Source organism: Prionailurus bengalensis, chromosome A3, assembly GCF_016509475.1.
Source record: "Prionailurus bengalensis isolate Pbe53 chromosome A3, Fcat_Pben_1.1_paternal_pri, whole genome shotgun sequence".
NCBI lineage: Eukaryota > Metazoa > Chordata > Mammalia > Carnivora > Felidae > Prionailurus > Prionailurus bengalensis.
In genome coordinates, this window is record NC_057354.1 from 80,940,654 (window position 1) to 80,960,653 (window position 20,000).

At 34.4% G+C, this 20,000-nt stretch overlaps 1 protein-coding gene across 15 annotated transcripts in view; it reads left to right on the forward strand.

Annotated features, from left to right (window-relative positions):
* Positions 1-20,000, forward strand: part of EHBP1 (EH domain binding protein 1) — a 363,403-nt gene that overhangs the window by 293,735 nt on the left and 49,668 nt on the right. For 7 of the 15 annotated variants that reach the window (XM_043603483.1, XM_043603482.1, XM_043603486.1 and 4 more), the window contains 3 exons: positions 7,569-7,716; positions 16,247-16,354; positions 19,583-19,707. In XM_043603483.1, the coding sequence (XP_043459418.1) occupies positions 7,569-7,716; positions 16,247-16,354; positions 19,583-19,707 (381 nt within the window). The remainder of the gene's footprint in view (positions 1-7,568; positions 7,717-16,246; positions 16,355-19,582; positions 19,708-20,000) is intronic. The other 8 variants (XM_043603493.1, XM_043603492.1, XM_043603491.1 and 5 more) reach the window with 3 other exon arrangements.

Sequence of the window (20,000 nt, forward strand, 5' to 3'; positions counted from 1 at the left end):
TTATTTGATTCTTAAGATCCAAAGGCTGCTGAAAGAACAATTGAATGAAGTTGAGGATTGGGAGAAGCTTGATTTTCTTTTTCTCTGTGAAATGAAACTCTAGTCTTTTTCTTCCCCTTCCCCTTAAAAGCAAAAGTCTGCTAGGGGGTTGTAGCTGTGTCAAAGCCGCTGGGATGCCACTGCTGATCACTTTAATTACTACGACTAAGGAGGATAAAATTAAAAGTAGCACCATTGAAGCAGTGGAAGAAAGCTTGCCTAGATGTCGGTGAACTGTGAAATATAAAAATTGCATACCAATACATTTTTATGGAAAGGAAACAAGGAATTACATTACTTATTCTTGAAGAGTTTGTCCTTAAATTGTTCAAGTTTTACTAGTGCATCTATCTATGGCAGATTGTAGACCATTTCGGAATGATAAGGAAAATAGTAACTTGATATCGTGTGAGGTGGACTAAATATTTTTCAATTCATGTCCAGAGTGGTTAGTTCTGATCTGTTTTCTGTATTTGAAAATACTTAAATTTGTTGTATTGAAATACAAGCTCTTTGCACCAGAACAAGACTCTTGCCTGATCCTGAAGATGTTAGCAAAGAGAAAAGTAAAGCTGAAATGCACTATGTTCAGCACTTTTGTGAAGACTTATAATTTAAGGTTGGGAACCTAAGTTTTGAATGAATATAAGTTAGTTTCTCCTCATCTCTGTGTATTCAGTAACACAAAGGGTTACTGATTTGTAAAGCCCAAGAATAAGTAAAAAACTGGGTTTTTAAAAAAATCACAATTTAACAGTAGGGCCTCAGAAACATTCTCTGAACACCAGTTATGTGATAGATACGACTGATGCTTTGAAATCAGACAATGATTTTTCATTTTTACTATGCCATTTACAAGATATATGACCTTGGGCAGTGTATTTAAGTGTGATTCAATTTCTGTCAAATCAGAGAGATAGTAATTTACCTTGCAGAATTCTGACTACGAAATGAGACAACATGTGTGAAAATACTGTGTGCAGGCACAGAGGTAGTATTTACTAAAAAATCTGTTATAACTTGTTTTATAAAAAGATGGTTGTGGGGAGGGAGGCCTTCCAAAATTGCAGCTTTTATAAACCCTCCAAAGAGCGCATCCATTATACAAAAGCTAGACTATCCCACATAGTAGTTTAATTCCAAATAACACTATATAGAAAAAGGTAAATGTCATCAGACCCATTCATAGAAATAGGAAGCCTAACTACTTCAATGTACTTAAGTTTATTTAAACTAGGCAGGTAAATGGAAGATATATAAATTTCCTAATGTGTTCAATTTTTCAAGTGTACTTTTTCTTTTTAATGACAGCAGTCTTCTGAGTTACCTTACCTCTGCATCCCAGTGAAAAGATTCCTCTTTTTTTTTTTTTTTTTTTTTTTTTTTTTTTTTTTTTTTGTAGCAGACATAGTAAACAAATGATTTATTTCCAGCTGTGAGTTTTTGTCTTTGTTGAATGCAGGATAGTCAGAACAAATTGCAATAACACATGGGTCGGTTTAAACAAACCATTATTGTCAGAAATACTCATTATCTACATATTTGAGCAGTTTGTGCTGAATACCATACAAAAAAACTCATCGTCCTTACTGCCTAGTCATTTTGTTCCTTTGACATAAACAGTATGTCTCTTCTGAGTAAAAGATCCATAGATTTTGTTGCTAACTAGTCTGTAAATATTACTGCAAAAATCAACTTCTAATGGAGCTTGTATATAAAAATTAAAATGAAATAGTTTTTCTTATAATGAATCTGGACATTAATATTATCAATTAAATTAAAAATTGTTGCATAATCAATTGCTATAATTACAAGCTTTTCCTTTTGACCTTAACAATTAACTTCTATTTTCTCAGTTGGTTCTTTGTCTTAAGGGAAGTTAATGGGTAAGAAAACAAACAACACAGATATGCCATCCCACTGGAGAGCTCTAGGCCCAAGCAAAATTGTCTCTGTGGTGTTAGGACATTAGTGGAAAAGTAAATCAAGGCAATCTGATAGGGAACTAGAATTCTGTCAATCAGGCTCAAGATTTTGTGCTGTGTCCATAAACTTTGTTTACTGTAGGGTTTTATGAGTTGTAACCTGCCCTTGCAGTCTGTTAATGAGGCTAAATCTTGCTACTTGAGAATTGAATTACAGCACACCTCTGGGCTAATGGTTATAAACAGAAAGTCCCATTAGGGCTGCATTCTGATTTGTTCATTTGCATTTTTTCTATTGTATAGAGAACAATGATGGGTAAATAGGTACAAACAAACAATTTACATGGAAATTGATAAAGTGTCCCTAATTAGTATTTAGAGTTGGTTTTATTAATGATTGCCTGTGTTAAATTGCACTCTTGGTAAGCTCTCAGAAACATTTGTAGATAGGAGTATTATTGGGGGAGGTGGGAGACCAAGAGGAGGTAGTAGCTTGTGAGAAAAAAAATTAGGTTCCCATTTCATATTTGGAAAGGTAGAATCATTTATTTCATTTTAACTCAGTTAAGATGACCCAAGACCACTTCATCTTAGTCTGAATCACCAAATTCCAGCTCTGCAAGAAGTTATTATTCACACAGTGAAATTCACTTAAACCCAGTTGCCTGAGGCATATCAAATAATGGTTTTTATTAGCACTCTTAACTTTTCTTAAGTTTGAAAGATGAAAGTTTAGTAAAAGCTCAATTTTCCTCGGTTGGTCATGTAATTTGATACTTTTGGGGATCAAATAGTTTGGTGGTTAAGAGCAAGGCCTCTGTACTCAGACAGACCCGGGCTGGACTCCCAGTTCTGACATCAGGTCTAGTTGGCGTGAATTTAGAATTCTAAACCTAAATATACTCATTGGTAAAAATCAGGGTGTGAAAATTAAATGAGATCATGCATATACAGCACTTAGCACATAAAAGCTAAGAAATATTCAGCAGCCATTACCAGAATCATCATTATTGAGCTTGATATTTTCCACGTTCTGAAATATTAGTAGTGAATTGAGGATTTATGCATATTATTTTCTTTTCCCGTCTTCAGTCTCACCCTGCCCGGTGCATTCTACTCCTCTAACTACAAATAAGCTTGTGTCTCTAAATACTAGGACAATTTCCCTTGAATGTTAAATCTCTCTTCTTTTGCTCCCACCACAACTACCACCCACCCTAGGAAACCTGCTATCTCATCTTTTCCTTCCTTCTCCCCAGATTATTTTTTAAAATAACTTTTATTATAAGAGTAGTACATGTATATTATTGGAAATTAGTAAATGCAGACAAATGAAAGTAAGAAAACAAAAATATCACATTTCCACACCTAGATATCTCCATCATACCAACTTTGTGAATACACTTTGAAGTCTTTTTCTCTACATATGTATGTGTATTTATTTTGCCAAAATGATAAAATGAGGTTATTACTACATAAATTATTTTTTTTCAGTCAAATTGCATTTCCTCTCATTTAGTACGATGGTTATGTTCAAATTTTTGTAATTGATTCAGCAACGGCCCTTACAGCTGGTTTGTCCAAACTACTAGCTAACCTGGGATTATATGTTGTATCTATACAAATAGGACTATACAGTTAGGTTTCTTTTGGTGGTGATGGTGATTGGTTAGTTGGTTTTTGTTGTGTGATTATTTTGTAACTTTCTTATTAAAATGACCAGGTCATTTATCCTCAATGTCATACCTTCTAGATTTACCTGGTTGCTTCCTTGGTGTGTCATTTATCATGTTTTTCTATCCCCTGTGTATAGGATACATTGGAAGTTATATTGAAAGCTTAGTGGATTCATTTTAAACATTTGCGCTAGAATATTATTGGTGATGTGCGTTTCACGTGCTTCACATCAAAAAACGTATAACATATGGTTGACCCATCATTAATGATGCCAAGACTGACCAATAGATTAGTGGCCCCTAATCCCTGATTTCATTCTGATCTCTCCATTTACGAGTAGGCTTTCTCCTTGCCACTAGGAAATAATCTGTGTGGTGTTTCTTAAGCATATGTTCCAATTACTATTGCTGTGTAAAAGCTACCCCAAACTTAGTGGTATTAAAAAAAAATTATTTTTATGCTCACAGATTCTGTGGGTCAGGACTTCAGACGGGACACACTGGGGATGCTTTGTCTCTGTTGCATATTGTCTGGGGCCTCCACTAGGAAAACTTGACCCTTGGGGTTGACTCAAAATGGCTAAAGGCTGACATCTTCTGAAGGCTTCTTCATTCACATGTCTGGTACATGGGCCAAGGAGACTCAAGGCTTAACTTCGCTGGCATGACAGCTGGGTTCCCAGAAAGTAAAAAATGCAGGAATTTCAAGAGAACTGGACAAAAAGGATATGGCCTTTCCTACCAAGCCTTGGAAATCACCCACAACACTGACATGTTCTACTGATTATAATACAAGTCACTAAAGCTGGCCCAGATTCGAGGGGGGAGGAATTAAATTTTACCTCTTAATGAGGGAGTAAAGTCACATTGCAGATAACATGTGGAATGAAAAACACTCTAATGGCTATCTTTGGAAAATATAGTCTGCCACAACATAATATGACTAGTTTCCCATCAGACATATATCAAAGAGCTTAAATAGCTGTTGATAATCCATGCCGGAGTCATTCTTTTATGAATGGCAAAGTTATGTTTTTGTAATCTTACCTTTTAAAAATTATAGGTGGTATTATTTTATAAAATAGAGCTTTTTTTCATTGGCTGGGACTATTTAGTTACCCTAAAAGTGAGTTTTTACTGGCAGGACAAGATAATTGCTGGATTCTTTTCCTCTAATTGCCAATTTTCAGAGGAGTTATTTTAAAAACTGACTCAAATGAATTAATACATCCTTCTAAGAAACTTAAAAATTTTTTTCCCTTTATTCTTTTCCTCATTTCTTTTTTTTTTTCACAAATCTTTTTTTTCTACGCCTAACGTGGGACGCAAACTCATGACCCCAAGATTGACAGTCACATGCTCTACCAACTGAGTCAGGAACCCCCATCTAAGAACTTTTTGAATATCACATTGAATTGATGACTTTTCATTGATTCAATGTGTGATTTCATTGATTCAATTCACAGCAGTCATTGTGCTTTTTTATACTGAAATTGTTTCAGTTTGTTCACTAGGAGCTTCAAGCATGTCTCTGGGTCCATTTGATACCCCTATTAATCTACTCGTATTAATCTTGACAGCTCTCATTTCTAGCCATCTCAAAATGTGTGAAAGAATTGCCTAGGTTTGAGCTCCACCAATCTGTTATCTTCCTCTGTTCCTAATAATATTGCCTACTGAGTTTGGTTGCCCTTTTTAACATTCAGACTCACTAACCTATCACATTTACTACAGTTGTTTGTTCCCTTTATCTCCTGATACATGAGTGTTCTAGTTCTTCTCTTTATCTATCTCCTTTTCTCTTCTCATCTGAATACAGATATTTTCCACGTTTCAGTCAGTAGCTGCCCTTTTTCTTCATAGTGTCTCTTTAAACACTTTGATTTATCCCCGTGATTTCAGCTCTATAGTCCTAGTTTGACTTCACTTCTTAACATGAATTTCACTTTCCCATCTACCACCTAACATCTTCATTCAGATGTCCAGGCAGTCTCTCCAACCCAGTGACCCACCTAACTTCTAACTACCATCTCTTACCCCAAATGTCCTCTCCCTCCCTTCCTATTGTTCGTTAGTTTATCTATTTTTATTTTTAGTGCCACAGTTTTGCTAGCTGCCCAAGTTTAAAACTTCTGAGTCAACTTCTTTCTTCCCTCCACATCTAATCAGTTACCAAGAATTGGTATGGGTACCAGTTCTACCTCTAATATATTCTTACAATGTCTCTCTCATTTCAGTTAGCATCATCCTACTTCTGGATCTCATTACATCTTCCTTGGACTATTATAAGAGCCTCCTACCTAGACTCTTTCCAGTTTATCTATGCCACCCTATCTTGTATACTATTGTTAGATTCATCTTTCTCAAGTGACACCTGCGATTGGTCATTCTCCTAGACACCAAATAAACAAATAAAAAAACACAACACACAAAACCAAACTTTTAGAAAAATGTTTATCTATTTATTTTTGAGAGAGAACACAAGCAGAGGGGCAGAGAGAGGGAAACACAGAATCTGAAGTCAGTTCTGTTGAGAAGGAGGCATTTGTACAGAGTTAAAATGTAACTTGACAAATAGTTTCAAAAGTAATAACACACACACACACACACACACACAGAGTACTATAGTAACATAGATAAAGGAGACTTTATTCCACCAGTGGGGAGGAGGGAAGAATAGTTGGGAAATTTAGTGGATTTAAACTGAATCTTGAAAAATGGGTAGGAGTTAAATCAAATGAGAGAAAAACATTCCAAGAGGAAATGACATATTCAAATCCCTGGGTACATGAAACTACACTACACAAGCAATTCTATATAAATAGATGTGAACTTTTATGGAGGTTGGGAGAGGTTAAGGGAAGATAGCACTGTAAGGGTATGTTGAAGCCACATTATTTCAGGCTTTGTTTTGTTATGATGCCTTATTTTATATGTTTTCCAGTTTATAAAGCAATTTATAAATTCATGTCAATTATTATAATTCATAATACTCCTTTTTTAGTAGGCAGAAATTTTAGTTATTTAATACTCTGTAGTTTTTACTTAAATATTAAAAAAAACACATTAGATTTTATTTTGCCTTCTTTTTTCCTTTTTTTTTAAATTTTGTTTACTGTTTATTTATTTTTGAGACAGAGAGAGACAGAGCATGAATGGGGGAGGGTCAGAGAGAGGGAGACACAGAATCTGAAACAGGCTCCAGGCTCTGAGCTGTCAGCACAGAGCCTGACACAGGGCTCGAACTCACAGACCGTGAGATCATGACCTGAGCCGAAGTCGGCCGCCCAACCGACTGAGCCACCCAGGCGCCCCTTATTTTGCCTTCTTAATGAGCATTTAAGAGAAGAGAGACTTAGGAATGGGGATAGTATATCAGTTATCCAATTCTGATTTTAAAACTGCCAACAACTAGGACTTGTGGAACTAATATAGTGTCTCCATTTCTACTCCAGCCCCCTAAAAATTCTGTTTCATATATTTGATCATGTAGTGTAGCAGCCTTTTCTGCTATCAGAGATGTCTATTAGTGCTCTATACCTTAGAAAACAGCAAGTTAAATTCTATTTTATAAAAATAAGGTATTAATTGAAATTGTTTTTGGTATTCTTTTTTTCTATAAGCCTGATTATTTTGTTAACAATAGCCCCTTCTATTTTCTCAATAATAAATATTGCCAAGCATTCTTTAAAGGCTAGTTTGAATTTTTAGCAGACATTTTAATACAATAATTTGTAAATATTTTTTTAAAAATCTGATTGTAGGATGTCTTTTAAAAATGGTGTGACATCCAACTGATATAGAGCATCTTATTTATAATGTGGGCCAAGCACCATGCTGTAAACCAGTTACTATCATGATGATCAGATTGAAAATGAAATTGCATTTCTGTCAATTACTGAGTTGGCAACTGTTCAATATATCTTAGCAGCAAGATGAAGAGCGACGTCGGCAGCTGAGAGAGAGAGCTCGTCAGCTAATAGCAGAAGCTCGATCTGGAGTGAAGATGTCAGAACTTCCCAGCTATGGTGAAATGGCTGCAGAAAAGTTGAAAGAAAGGTCAAAGGCATCTGGAGGTGAGTTAAAGAATCTTGTATCATATTCTACAGACAACCTAGAAATCTGCAGTGGACCTTTTGGGACTTTTTATTCTTACTTCAAAATGTTGCATCAAATACATAAAGTTTCTAACCTTTTGATATGTTGCAAAGAACCTATAGGAAGCTTAGTAAATCAGATGATAACTCTTGCTGTTTTCCAAATCAACTTTTTGGCTTAATTTTTACTTTCTTAGGAGTACTTTCTTAAAATATGATTTGGGAAAAAATTCATCTAGACTTTGGTTTATGATTCCCCATTACTATCCTCATTAATTATAGTTAGGAGTGAGTAAAATGCAATCAGGTCCTCAACACCTAGGTCACAAGACTTGTTAGTGGTGAGCTTTGGCATGAAAGAGTTTTGCTTTGAATTAGATCTTTAGAAAGTAGCTTTAACAATGATCTGGCCTTATAGCCTGACATGGAAGAATTTTTAGTAAGTCCCATATCCATTTCTTCTTAGTCCCCTTATTCTAAGAAGGTCTCCTTCAGTATCCGCAGAAATTATTCTAAGCTTGATGTTGGGACAAGGATTACGTATATAATTAAAGGCAATTTTGGTTTTGCCTCTTAATGCTCACCTTGGGCATCTTTAACTTGGAACTTTTTACATTTTTGTTTAAGAGGAGTATATTCAAGAGGCTTGTGGGTTTTTGTCTTTTTTTTTTTTCCCAAAGGTGTATAACCTATTTATCTACCAAAACATGCCAGGTACTTGTCCTTAGTTAATCTTAGAATGCTAGGATCACTCTGAAGAGTAGGCAAGTGTGGACTTGAATAAGACCTTAGAGAACTGTAGCAGAGGTAAGCTATTTCTAGGTTGATGATAAGTTTCTTCTAAGTAAACTGAAATTTACTGCTGTTATTTCTAGTTGATTCCTTATATTAAAAACTTAGTGTTGTAGAGAATGCCAGCTAATGCCTGTAGTATGTAACTTTATGTCTCATAAATCTGAAAGCTGCTTCCCTAAACAGCTGTGTGTCTGTTCCTCTGGTCTTGTCAGAATGTTTTTATCTTCTTAAAGCCTTCATCTTACTTTTCCACTCCCATCACTCAGAATTTTTAATGCAATTTCTACCGTCTCTTACTACAGTTTTATAGTAACATCAGCAACTACTCATGGCTACACACTTATATAATACTATCATAATTTGCTTTTATAACTATTAATAACAAGATGTTTCTTTGGTATCAGAAAAATTCCAGGTATTCTAAGTAAGTTGTAAAAATCTTTGCCTCCTTGTATCTTGGAATACAGAAAAAAAATTATATTCTTAACCCTTCAGATAAAATGTTCTAAAACTACTAATGCTCCCTTCCTGTGGCATTATAAACCCATAGGAGAACAGTAATAATAGGATAGAGAGGTATCCAGTGTCTCTCTTATTTTTTTCTCATTGGTGAGCAAATAATAACACTATTTTAAATAAGCTGTAAACTCTGGGAAGGCTAAGAATTAAAAGTTTTAATTATTAATTATTACTATTTGTAGATAGTTTGGTTAATATTAAAATGAAGCCTCAGGATTCAGGCAGATGTCACTGGAGAACAACAAAGGCGTTATCATAGACCATGAGTGGAGCTCACTCTCAAGTCTTCTCCAGCACTGGTGCTGACTGTCTCTCAATGCTCTCTTGTCTATGTAGTACCCTCCTGATCTGTTCTTTCGATGAGCTCTACCAACTTTATCCCTTCTCATTTTTTCTTTCTCCTCCTAGTCTAAGGTGGCACTTAATCTACTGTTTAGAAGACTCAAGCACACTGATAATTCATTTTTTTCTTTCTTGTATCTATTTTTATATCTTTTAAATCTATTTTATTTTTATGGATAAACTCTTTGCCCCCATCAATCAGGTATCTGCCTTCTAATAGTCAAAGCCAAGCTTTTCTGCATCTGTGGAGAGTCATAGGAAGGGTCATCTGTGTAATTAGTCTTATCACTAACATCCAATTCCAGTTGAGGCTAAGCCAGGACTAGACTAGATGGAGAGACTTCCATCAGTGTGACAACCCAAAGAATGCATATCTTCCCTACTTGGTAACTAGGGAACGTGAAGACCTGATTTTGGCATCATTTAACAGTCAACAGTCAACAAAGTAAATAAAAGACAAGTGAGGATTGGACCTGCAGAATCCAGGATTAGATTCATTCTAGCAAAGAAGTGTAGACTAGAACAGGGAAAGCCAGGTGAAATGAAGATGGGATGGGATTCACCAGATACCTTATGAAGACTTGTCAAAGCTAGACTGTGTTCCCTAAGAACCAGAGTGATCAGGATCCGTTTCACCTGTGGGATACACTGTATTTTTGGATATTGAAGGCAGCCACATATCAGATGGTAGGCTCTTAATCAGAGCTAAGGTTGACCTACTACAAGTGGAACAGGGCTATTGCCTGATGGATATAGGTCTGTCTTCATAAATATGGAGCAGACTAGGTCTGCTCAGAAGCTGTTGAGGCTGGGAGTAGGGGAAGAGACCTTTAGGACAAGGGAGAGGGTAAAATTCCTGCCTGAAATTCAACCATTATACATACGCATTAATCTAGTGAGCCATGATAGTCACTGTGCTAGGCCAGGATTTAGCAAACTTCCTGAAAAAGGCTAGAGTAGAGGGGCGCCTGGGTGGCTCAGTTGGTTAAGCGTCCGACTCCGGCTCAGGTCATGATCTCACAGTTTGTGAGTTCAAGCCTTGCATCAGGCTCTGTGCTGATAGCTCAAAACCTGGAGCCTGCTTCAGATTCTGTCTCTGTCTTTCTCTGCCTCTCTCTCTCTCTCTCTCTCTCTCTCTCTCTCAAAAATAAATAAAATGTTTAAAAAGGGGGAAAAAAAAGCTAGAGTCAATATTTTAGGCTTTGAAGGCTATATGGTCTCTATTTAAACTATTCACTTCTGCCCTTGTTACCTGAAAGTAGCCTTGAACATTATGTAAATTAATGGATGTGCTAGTTATTTACCCCAAAACTATAGTGGCTAGATTTTGCCCCCATGCTATAGTTTGCTGACCTTTGCATAGCAAATTAGAAATTCACTTGGATTCACAAGAGTCTAATTCCTGAGGGAAAATGACCTTATGAGGTTGATAAGTCAGGGGGAAAATTAACAAATTAGTATCTACTCTTCCACTGTCTAGTGGGAATCATCAGGTCTGAATAAGGAATAGTGTGAAAGTGGAGAGAAATTAGTAGGGACCAGCCTAGATGGAGGATGAGGATGGGAAGATTTTGGAAGCAGTGATCCAGAGGAACAACGGAGGGAGTGGTCAAGAGTTGAAATAATAATGTGGAAGCATAGGCTGGGGAATGTGTTAAACACAATTGTTACTCAAACTCAATGCTTGCTTGAAACACTTGCTTTTTTCTTTTCTCAAGCAGCAACCTGCCTTAGTGAGGAAAGTAAACTTAATAAGTTTGAAGTGAGGCATATTCAGCTTCATGGTGTCCACAGAAAATATACACAAAGCATTTTAAGCCAGGTATATAGCCATATATTCAAGCAACCCACTTGCATCCTCTTACAACCAGAAATAGCCTAATTCTTGTGAAATAACAGAATCATATCTGTCCAAGGAGCTATAGCTTTTACTTGTCTTCCTTTTGACTTAATTTTAGGGCATATGAGAGAATCAGGTGATAATGTGCATACTACATGTTGTTTTCAATTTCTGCATCATTCTGTAGTTGTAGACCTATAATTTTAAAATCCTGGTTCTAGGGGACGCCTGGGTGGCTCAGTCAGTTAAGTGTCAGACTTTGGTCCAGGTCATGGTCTCACAGCTTGTGAGTCTGAGCCCCGCATCGGGCTCTGTGCTGACAGCTCAGAGCCTGGAGCCTGCTTCGGATTCTGTGTCTCCCTCTCTTTCTGCCCCTCCCTCACTCACGCTCTGTCTCTCTGTCAAAAATAAACATTAATATCCACTTAAAAAGAAATCCTGGTTCTATGTAGCAAACTTGTGGGTTCATTTTATTATATTGATCTTTACTTGACAAGGTGTAGGTATTTGGGGACAAAGTTTGGTACTTTCATTTTTAGCTGTATAGTGTTGTGGTTGGAGAGTATGGCCTGAATTTCTGCTTTGGGAGTTAATAAGTTTTTATTTTGACAAATTAAATGTTAACTTTTTGTTAATGGTCCACTGACACTTGGAAAAAGGTATCCATCCTGTTTTAAGATTATATTATGTCGTATCTTTATTATATGTTATATGGTATATTAAATATATATATTTTATTCATTGTACATATGTGTTTATTCTATAGCTTATCACTTTGGTTTGAGTTAGGTTAGTGTCATTTAACTTTTACACTGACATTGTTGCCTCTCTTTGATTTATATAAAGTAGTGTTACTTTGTTTTTGCATTTCAAGTGTATAAAGGGAATGTTTTTTTTTTTAATTTTGTCCATGAATATGTTTGTATTCTGTCTTATCTTCATTTCAGTTATGGCAAATAGATTTATCTAAATTTGCTAAACCAAAATGAAATATTGTAGGTCTTCAATAATTTTTATATTCAGCTTCTGTTAATAATTATGTTTGCATTGCGTTTTCTGTCTTATGTTTGATTTTATTATCAAACATTGATATTTGTTTGATAATTGTTATATTATAAATAACTACATATAATATATATTATGAATAACAAATATCGTTACCTATAATAACAAGTTATTAATTTTATAGGAGACTTCAGTGAGAATTAAAAAATCATGATACAAGTGAGAAAATTTTTTCTGAACGTATTTTCTGAAGTTTTTTCTAAATATGTTTTTATGATCACTTCAGCTTCTTTTTGTGAAAGTGTGGATATTCTTTTTTTACCATCACCAGATACCCTGTTTTTCCATTTAATTTATTTATAAATGATAAGTGTTGTAAGACTAGCCTTATTGCTGTGCTGTGAATCATATCACTGGGATTCCCATTTTGCTTATAGTGCTGCTCAGTGTTATCCAATCTACTTTTATCTTTTCCTACCTACATTATATGTGCCATATTTATAAACCAACTTCTGTTGGGTCTCTAATTTACTTTCTACCATCCTCACCCGCTGGGTTTTCAGTGATTAGCCATAAAGATGGATGGATGGATGGATGGATAGATAGATGTCATACACATAATATGTAATATCTTTCACAAACACACATGCACTTTGTTTCTGCTAGAATGCATTTAGACTATTACCACAGGTGTGAAGAAATGTGTTGTAACAGTAACTGTTGAAAAGAATTCAAGGGATTGGGCTAAAACTGAAATCAGGGAATGAAAAGTAGAAATCCATTCTTAAGAAGACTTGAGCTGCGTAGATCAGTTTTTTACTCTTGCTTTCTCAAATAGTAATCCTTTTATCTAAGGTTAACAATACATATATAAACACTCAGCATTGTTCATGAGTGGTAGTGTAAATAGAGTTCACTTAGCTGGAAATAAAATGAATGGCACCTATTTAACGTGACACTGGAACCCAGTATACATGGATAATGAAGGGAAATACAATTTTCTGCATATCCCTGGAAACTGAAAGTACCCATATCTGACCACATTTCCAGACTCAGCATTTCTTTTCATAGCAATGCCATCCTTTTAGTCACTCAGACTGGAAGGTCAATTTTGATGTCTGCTTCACCCTTCTCCTTCTCAGTATTTCTCCCCAACCACCCAGTATCCCATCAGTAGTTTTCAAATTGCATTATACCCACTTCCAATTCTTGTATACTAGGTTGGGCTCTCTGTGCTGCTTGCCTGGAGGTTATAACAGTCTCTGACCTTGATTTCCTTTCAGTTCTCCAGTCTGACATCTAGGTCAGCAATCTCACTCACATCAAGGATGATGTCACATACATTGTACACTTCTGTGGGAAATCCTTAGACCACTTTTTCTTTCACATAGGAAGGCATATCAGACTGTAAGCAAGAGTGATATTTTAGGAATAATAGTAAAGCCATTGTAATTTATAAAAGTCATAAACTTCATTGCTTATATTACTATTAATTATTTTATACATATTTCACAACTGATTACAATAAGACACTTCGATAGAAAATTACTTTATAGACTACTCTTAAAGAGTTCAGTGCTGATCATGTTAGAACACCAGTATCTCTCCATTCTTAACAAGTAAAATTTAAACTTCCCATTCTGCCCTTCAAGGCCCTCTGCAGTTTTACCTTTCAAGTCTTACCTCACATTATTTCCCTTTAAAATGCTTTGGAGGTGCCTAGGTGGTTCAGTCTGTAAGTGTCTGACTTCAGCTCGGGTCATGATCTCACAGTTCATGAGTTCAAGCTCCACATTGGGCTCTGTGCTGACAGCTCACAGCCTGGAGCCCACTTCAGATTCTGTGTCTCCCTCTCTCTGCCCCTACCCCGCTCAGGCTCCGTCTGTCTGTCTCTCTCTCTCTCTCTCTCCCAAAAATAAATAAACGTTAAAAATTTTTTTTTTAATTTTAAATGCTTCGAAGGTTAATGCTTCTGAAGAACAATTCCTGGTACTGTTGGCAAAGAGAAATCTTTTCATTTTTTGAATTTGCTCTGTAACTTATTTTTATCCCATAACACTTACCTGTTGTATATGGTTTTGTAATCACTTGAATGTATATCTTTAAGGTGGAATAAGATAAACTCGGTATCTCCTCAACATCTAGCCGTGTTTTGTAAATTGTAGATACAATATGTAGTAGAAGTTTCTGGAATAAATAAATGAATGAATGTTGAATTTTGTGCTTTCACTCTAGATTAATTATGGTCAGTAATAATTAGTAGAGGCTAGTTGGCAGCAACACTCTAAAAACTACTGATAGTGAACTAACTCTGACAGAGTAATACAAGGAAGTCTTATAAACACTTTCTTAGTCCTCAGGAAATACTTGTTCATTCGCGTTTACTGCAAAATTACTTAGAGAAGAATTTTTAAGGATAATGAAGATGCTAACATTTATGAAATTAGTTGTGCTAGGGGCGCCTGGGTGGCTCAGTCGGTTGAGCGTCCGACTTCGGCTCAGGTCATGATCTCGTGGTCCGTGAGTTCGAGCCCCGCGTCAGGCTCTGTGCTGACCGCCTGGAGCCTGTTTCAGATTCTGTGTCTCCCTCTCTCTCTGACCCTCCCCCGTTCATGCTCTGTCTCTCTCTGTCTCAAAAATAAATAAACATTAAAAAAAAATTAAAAAAAAAAATTAGTTGTACTAATAAGCACAACTGAATAGAAAATATCTCTCAACTGATTGTACTTAAATAATGTAGCCAAGTATAATGCCTTGGCAATTTGAAAGCATTTAGCAATGTTTTTCCCCAGGGGAATTTATTAATCTTTTTTTTTCTTTGTTGTGTTCTTATAAATGACATACATAGTATGTGGGATGTCTTCAATAAAAGTAAACTATTGTTATTAATATTAATGATCATAATAAGTATTTACTTGGGAAGGCCCAAAATCAAACACAAAGGTATACAGGGAAAAGGACAAATATCGAAGGATGAAGCCAAAAGTATAGAATTTTGGAATTTCTCACTTGAAATGATGTTGGAATACCTCATTATTGATAAAAGCTGCCCAATAAAAGGTTAATGGTAGCGTAGTAGGGATATTCTTTAACTTTCAGGACTAGACAGGTATTTCTCCGAAAGGTACACTGCCTGTCAGTAACAGAATTTAAAGCTAAACCTCTTACATGCAAATCAGATTATTGCTGTGCTTTTTCAAATGCATAAAATTCAAAATTACTTAACCCAGTTTTATCACTTGGATTTAGAAAGGAAAAAAGTATATAAAAAAAAACTTAATGTAAAAAAAAAAAAAACCTCAACTAATTGTGACCCAAAACGTTTTACTAAGTGTATAAAAACTAGCGTGACTTCCTCATTTCCGTGTATTTAATTTTCAATACTAACTTTTTTCAGCTTTCAGTCTCCCAAGATGTACTGTTCTAATTGTTTCTGAACTTTCTTTTGCATTAGGTACTGTCTGTTCCAGTCTCAATCATGTCTCTTAATTTATCCATAATGATTTCATGATAATATTCATTAATAGTGGAAAAGCACTCAAGTCTTCATACGAATGATATAAATATAGCTACAAGTTTATGTAGAAGGATTTGTTTCTTTATACATTTATATCTCATAACTGCTAAAAAGGTGAAATCTAGAAATATTATTTGATGACTTTATTAGTAAACCAACTTTATTTTTGAATGTCTGTTGTTAGAGATTACTTACACATTACATTTTAAAATATAGGGACTTGATGAGCTCAGTGATTCAGAGACCGCATGTGACAAATTGTCAAAACCTTTGTAACTTCTTTGATGTGACAATTCATCTTTGACATATGAATGTAAAATACAAATGTTAATCCAGTAGTGAAAAGTGACTTAAAACTGATTTCTTGCTGATCTGTGTCAGACTATATTTGAATAACTGTCATTAAAATACTGGGTTTTCTACTTTAGTGTTTTGGATGAATGATATAAAATAGAATAATATACTAACATTATTGCTACATGTTCCTACAGATGAAAATGATAATATTGAGATAGATACTAACGAGGAGATTCCTGAAGGCTTTGTTGTAGGAGGTGGAGATGAACTTACTAACTTAGAAAATGACCTTGATACTCCCGGTAATTTCAAATTATAAATATTTTGCATCCTGCTGCATGGCACACTTTATAATTATATTTTTATTATTACCTCATCAATAATGATAATAAATTCTTTCTGTAGCTTTATACATCTTATGCCCTCACAAATAATTTAGCTAAATCCACGTTCCATCAATTTTATGTTATTTTGTTTTAGATTTAGTGTTAAAATTAGCAATACAATTGGAATAAGTTATAGTTTGCATTCTCTTATTACTAAAGTTCATTTTTATATTTTATGTTATATGAGACAACTTATAGGCATTCAAACATTGGTTCCCATCTCAGCATAAATATTTTGATGTGATGTTGTAAGGTATAGATGCAGTATCTATGGAATACTTCAAATGTAAACCTCAACCATGGATCAGATTTTCTGACTTGGTTTAGAATTGATAGTCTTACTTGTAATATTATTTTGCAAATTTTGTGCTTACTTTAAATATTTACATAGTACTAATAAATTAATTTACACTATTTAATAACTAATTACAATAAGACACTTTGAAAACTGCTTATACAGACTGCTACTAATCTCATATCTTATGTCAGTAAATATTATACCAATAATCACTGAGTTGGTGTTTAAAATATAAAATACTCTTGCTTTAAAAGTTGAGCGTTCTAGATGCATTACCTTTATAAGTCAGCGTCAGATAGTAATCAAAAGCTTTGTATACCTGAGAGGTTCCATAAATGCTTATTGAATTGAATTCTTCTAGCAGTAAAAAGTGTTTGGCAATCTCTCTAGACTTAAAAGTGAGGAAGTGAGGTCCCTAATATTTATCTTTTCCTGTAAAAATCTAAAGGGAGTGAAAACGGGTATTCTTTTTCCTAACCCTGGCATGTTCCTGCAGCGCTAACCTGTTTTATTTCTTCTTCTGTTTGAAACCTGGTGTTATTTCTCCAAAATATAATCAGCTAAAGACTTCCTGACTTTAGGGAGCACCCAAGAAAACCCATGCCCTTTCTCAGTCACTCCTTCATGGCCTAGTGTTAAGCTACACTTTTACTAAATGGAAATCAGTATATTTATAATTGTGCAAATCCAGGAAGATGCTGATATTTAAGGAAAAAATTTAAATGTTTAACCCAAAATTAGGACTACCTTTTATTTCTTTCTATTTAAAATATAGTAGATTTCTTTTTTCTTTTTTCTTTTTGGAAAAGATTGTTGTTGCTTACCCACCCCCTTACCACAACCACCACTGAAGGCTTTATCAGAAACCAGTAACACTACTGCTGAGGGCATTTATAGGTATAGAATTAAAGCCTCAAGATTCAGTTTATGGAAGTATAAAATCATTGACAGTAAATGATATATATTTTCTGATTTTGCAGTAGAGTATGAAGATAGGAAAAATTAGTCATTTCTTAGGTAAGGTGGGGGGCATTTTCTCATTTTAGTTACAGCAACTTGGTGGGCTACTTTAATGTTTGGTTAATATTAGGGCTAAGGGCACCTGGCTGGCTTAGTTGGTAGAGCATGTGATTCTAGATCTCAGGGTCATGAGTTAGATCCCCACGTTAGACACAGAGATTACTTAAAAAAATAATAAAACAAATTTTTAAAAAAATGAAAGTGACACTTCCAATACTTCCATTCACATTAAAAATATATATATTAGGGTTAACCAGCTTGACTCTTGTCCTTTTTAAAAACTCCTACTTCATGTATGTCAAACAAAACACCTCTCAGTCTTTTTGGTTTTGGAGTTAAGTAAAACATTGTTTACAACTCTCAGGCATGCCAGTAAGTGTTGGCCTGTACATAGGACAGACTTTCCTATCCACACTATAGTTTAGTTCATGGCAATAAGAAATAGGAGTGCAAATTGGAATCTGGAAGCACGTAGCATGTTTTATGATTTTGAGCCTTTCTTTATTTTCCCCAAAATTCTTTTTTTAATATGTATATAAAAGTCATAATGTTTTAATAATAAATTGTTTAATCTTTATCTTGATTTGACCATAGTTCATCAGATATTGTTTAAAAGAGAAGCCTGGCAATATAAACTGACCAATTTGCATGAAAGTAATGATAATAGCATTTATTAAGAGTCTTATAATTAGAAAACTTATTAATCTTTATGAAAAATATCATTCACCAAATGGTTGGCATGTCTTTTAACAACCATTTTATTAAACAGTTCCTTTGAGTGAATTTGTTTAAATATAATTATTTGTTTCCATTTGTTTCTGAATTATTTTATTATTAAAGATTAGTGTACTTGCTAAAATTAATTTGAAATTATTTATTTTAAAAGTTGTAGCTATGTTTTATTTATTTTAAATTTCTATCCATAATTATTATATTCCAAAATATGATTGTTGTGTTTCTGCCCTCTAATTCTAAGGTATTTGTTAAACATATGCCCTATTTCAATGCTGGGTATAAATGTACACACTTCAACATTGATTCCAACAATGTATACATGACTGAGTCATGTTGAGAACTTGTTTTAATATGGTATTATGTGTATAAATTTAATATACTAGAAGAATTGAAAATGAAATAATGTAACAAGAGTAAATTGTATTGCCCTTTCTAGATATCTACTTTGTAGATAGTTTGTTTTATTATGTATAACCTATGCAGTTACTTATATAAATGTATACATCAAATGCAGGCTTAGGTTTTCAGGTAAACATAGCTACTATTAACTATATGATGCAACTGAATGGTCTTAAGGTATATTGACTATATTCTTTAAGGGGACTGATTTGGGGAGAAAAATATATATGATTATATATACATGTATATGTGTGTGTGTGTATATACATGTATATGAAGAATATGCTAAGAGATTATATCTTAGTTGTTCCCACTACAAAAAAGAAATGATAATTATATGATGTGATAGAAGAGTTAACTAATGCTACAGTGGTAATTATATTGCATTATATAAATGTATCAAATCACATTGTACACATTACACTTATATAATGTTACATATCTATTGTATCTCAATTAAAAAAATGTATAGTTAACATACCTAAAGACTACTCATTTATACTATAGTTATATAGTATGTATTACAGTTTATATATATATGAAGAGTTGTGCATTTGTCAGGTCTGATAGGTTCCTTCACAAATCTAATGTCTTTTTTAAAAATATAGTAATATTTTTGTGATGTCTCCTAAATTGATAGCCTACATATCTCAATGCATCTCAGTTATTCATAGTATTTGTGTATTTAACAGAACAAAACACTAAGTTGGTGGACTTGAAGCTAAAGAAGCTCCTAGAGGCTCAGCCACAGGTGGCAAATTCACTTTCCAGTGCTGCACAGAAAGCTATAACTGAGAGCTCAGAGCAAGACATTAAGGTAAATTGTTTAAAATATTTGTCTCTGTGTGCATTCTGGCTTCCACTGGCACCTTATAAACCTAAAATCAATTTCTTACAAGTTCTTCACATTAAGATTAAGATAGACATTTTTTATTGAATAGCAAATCAATTAAGTAGCAATATGGTAATCACTGCTTTCCAGAGAAACTACTACTTTAATTTGTTGTGTTCATGAGTGTAGAAACTGTTTTCAACTTCTATATGTATATATATTTGCTAGGAAGAATATTGCTAAGAGAATTCCAGCATTTTTTCTATTACCCTCAACCT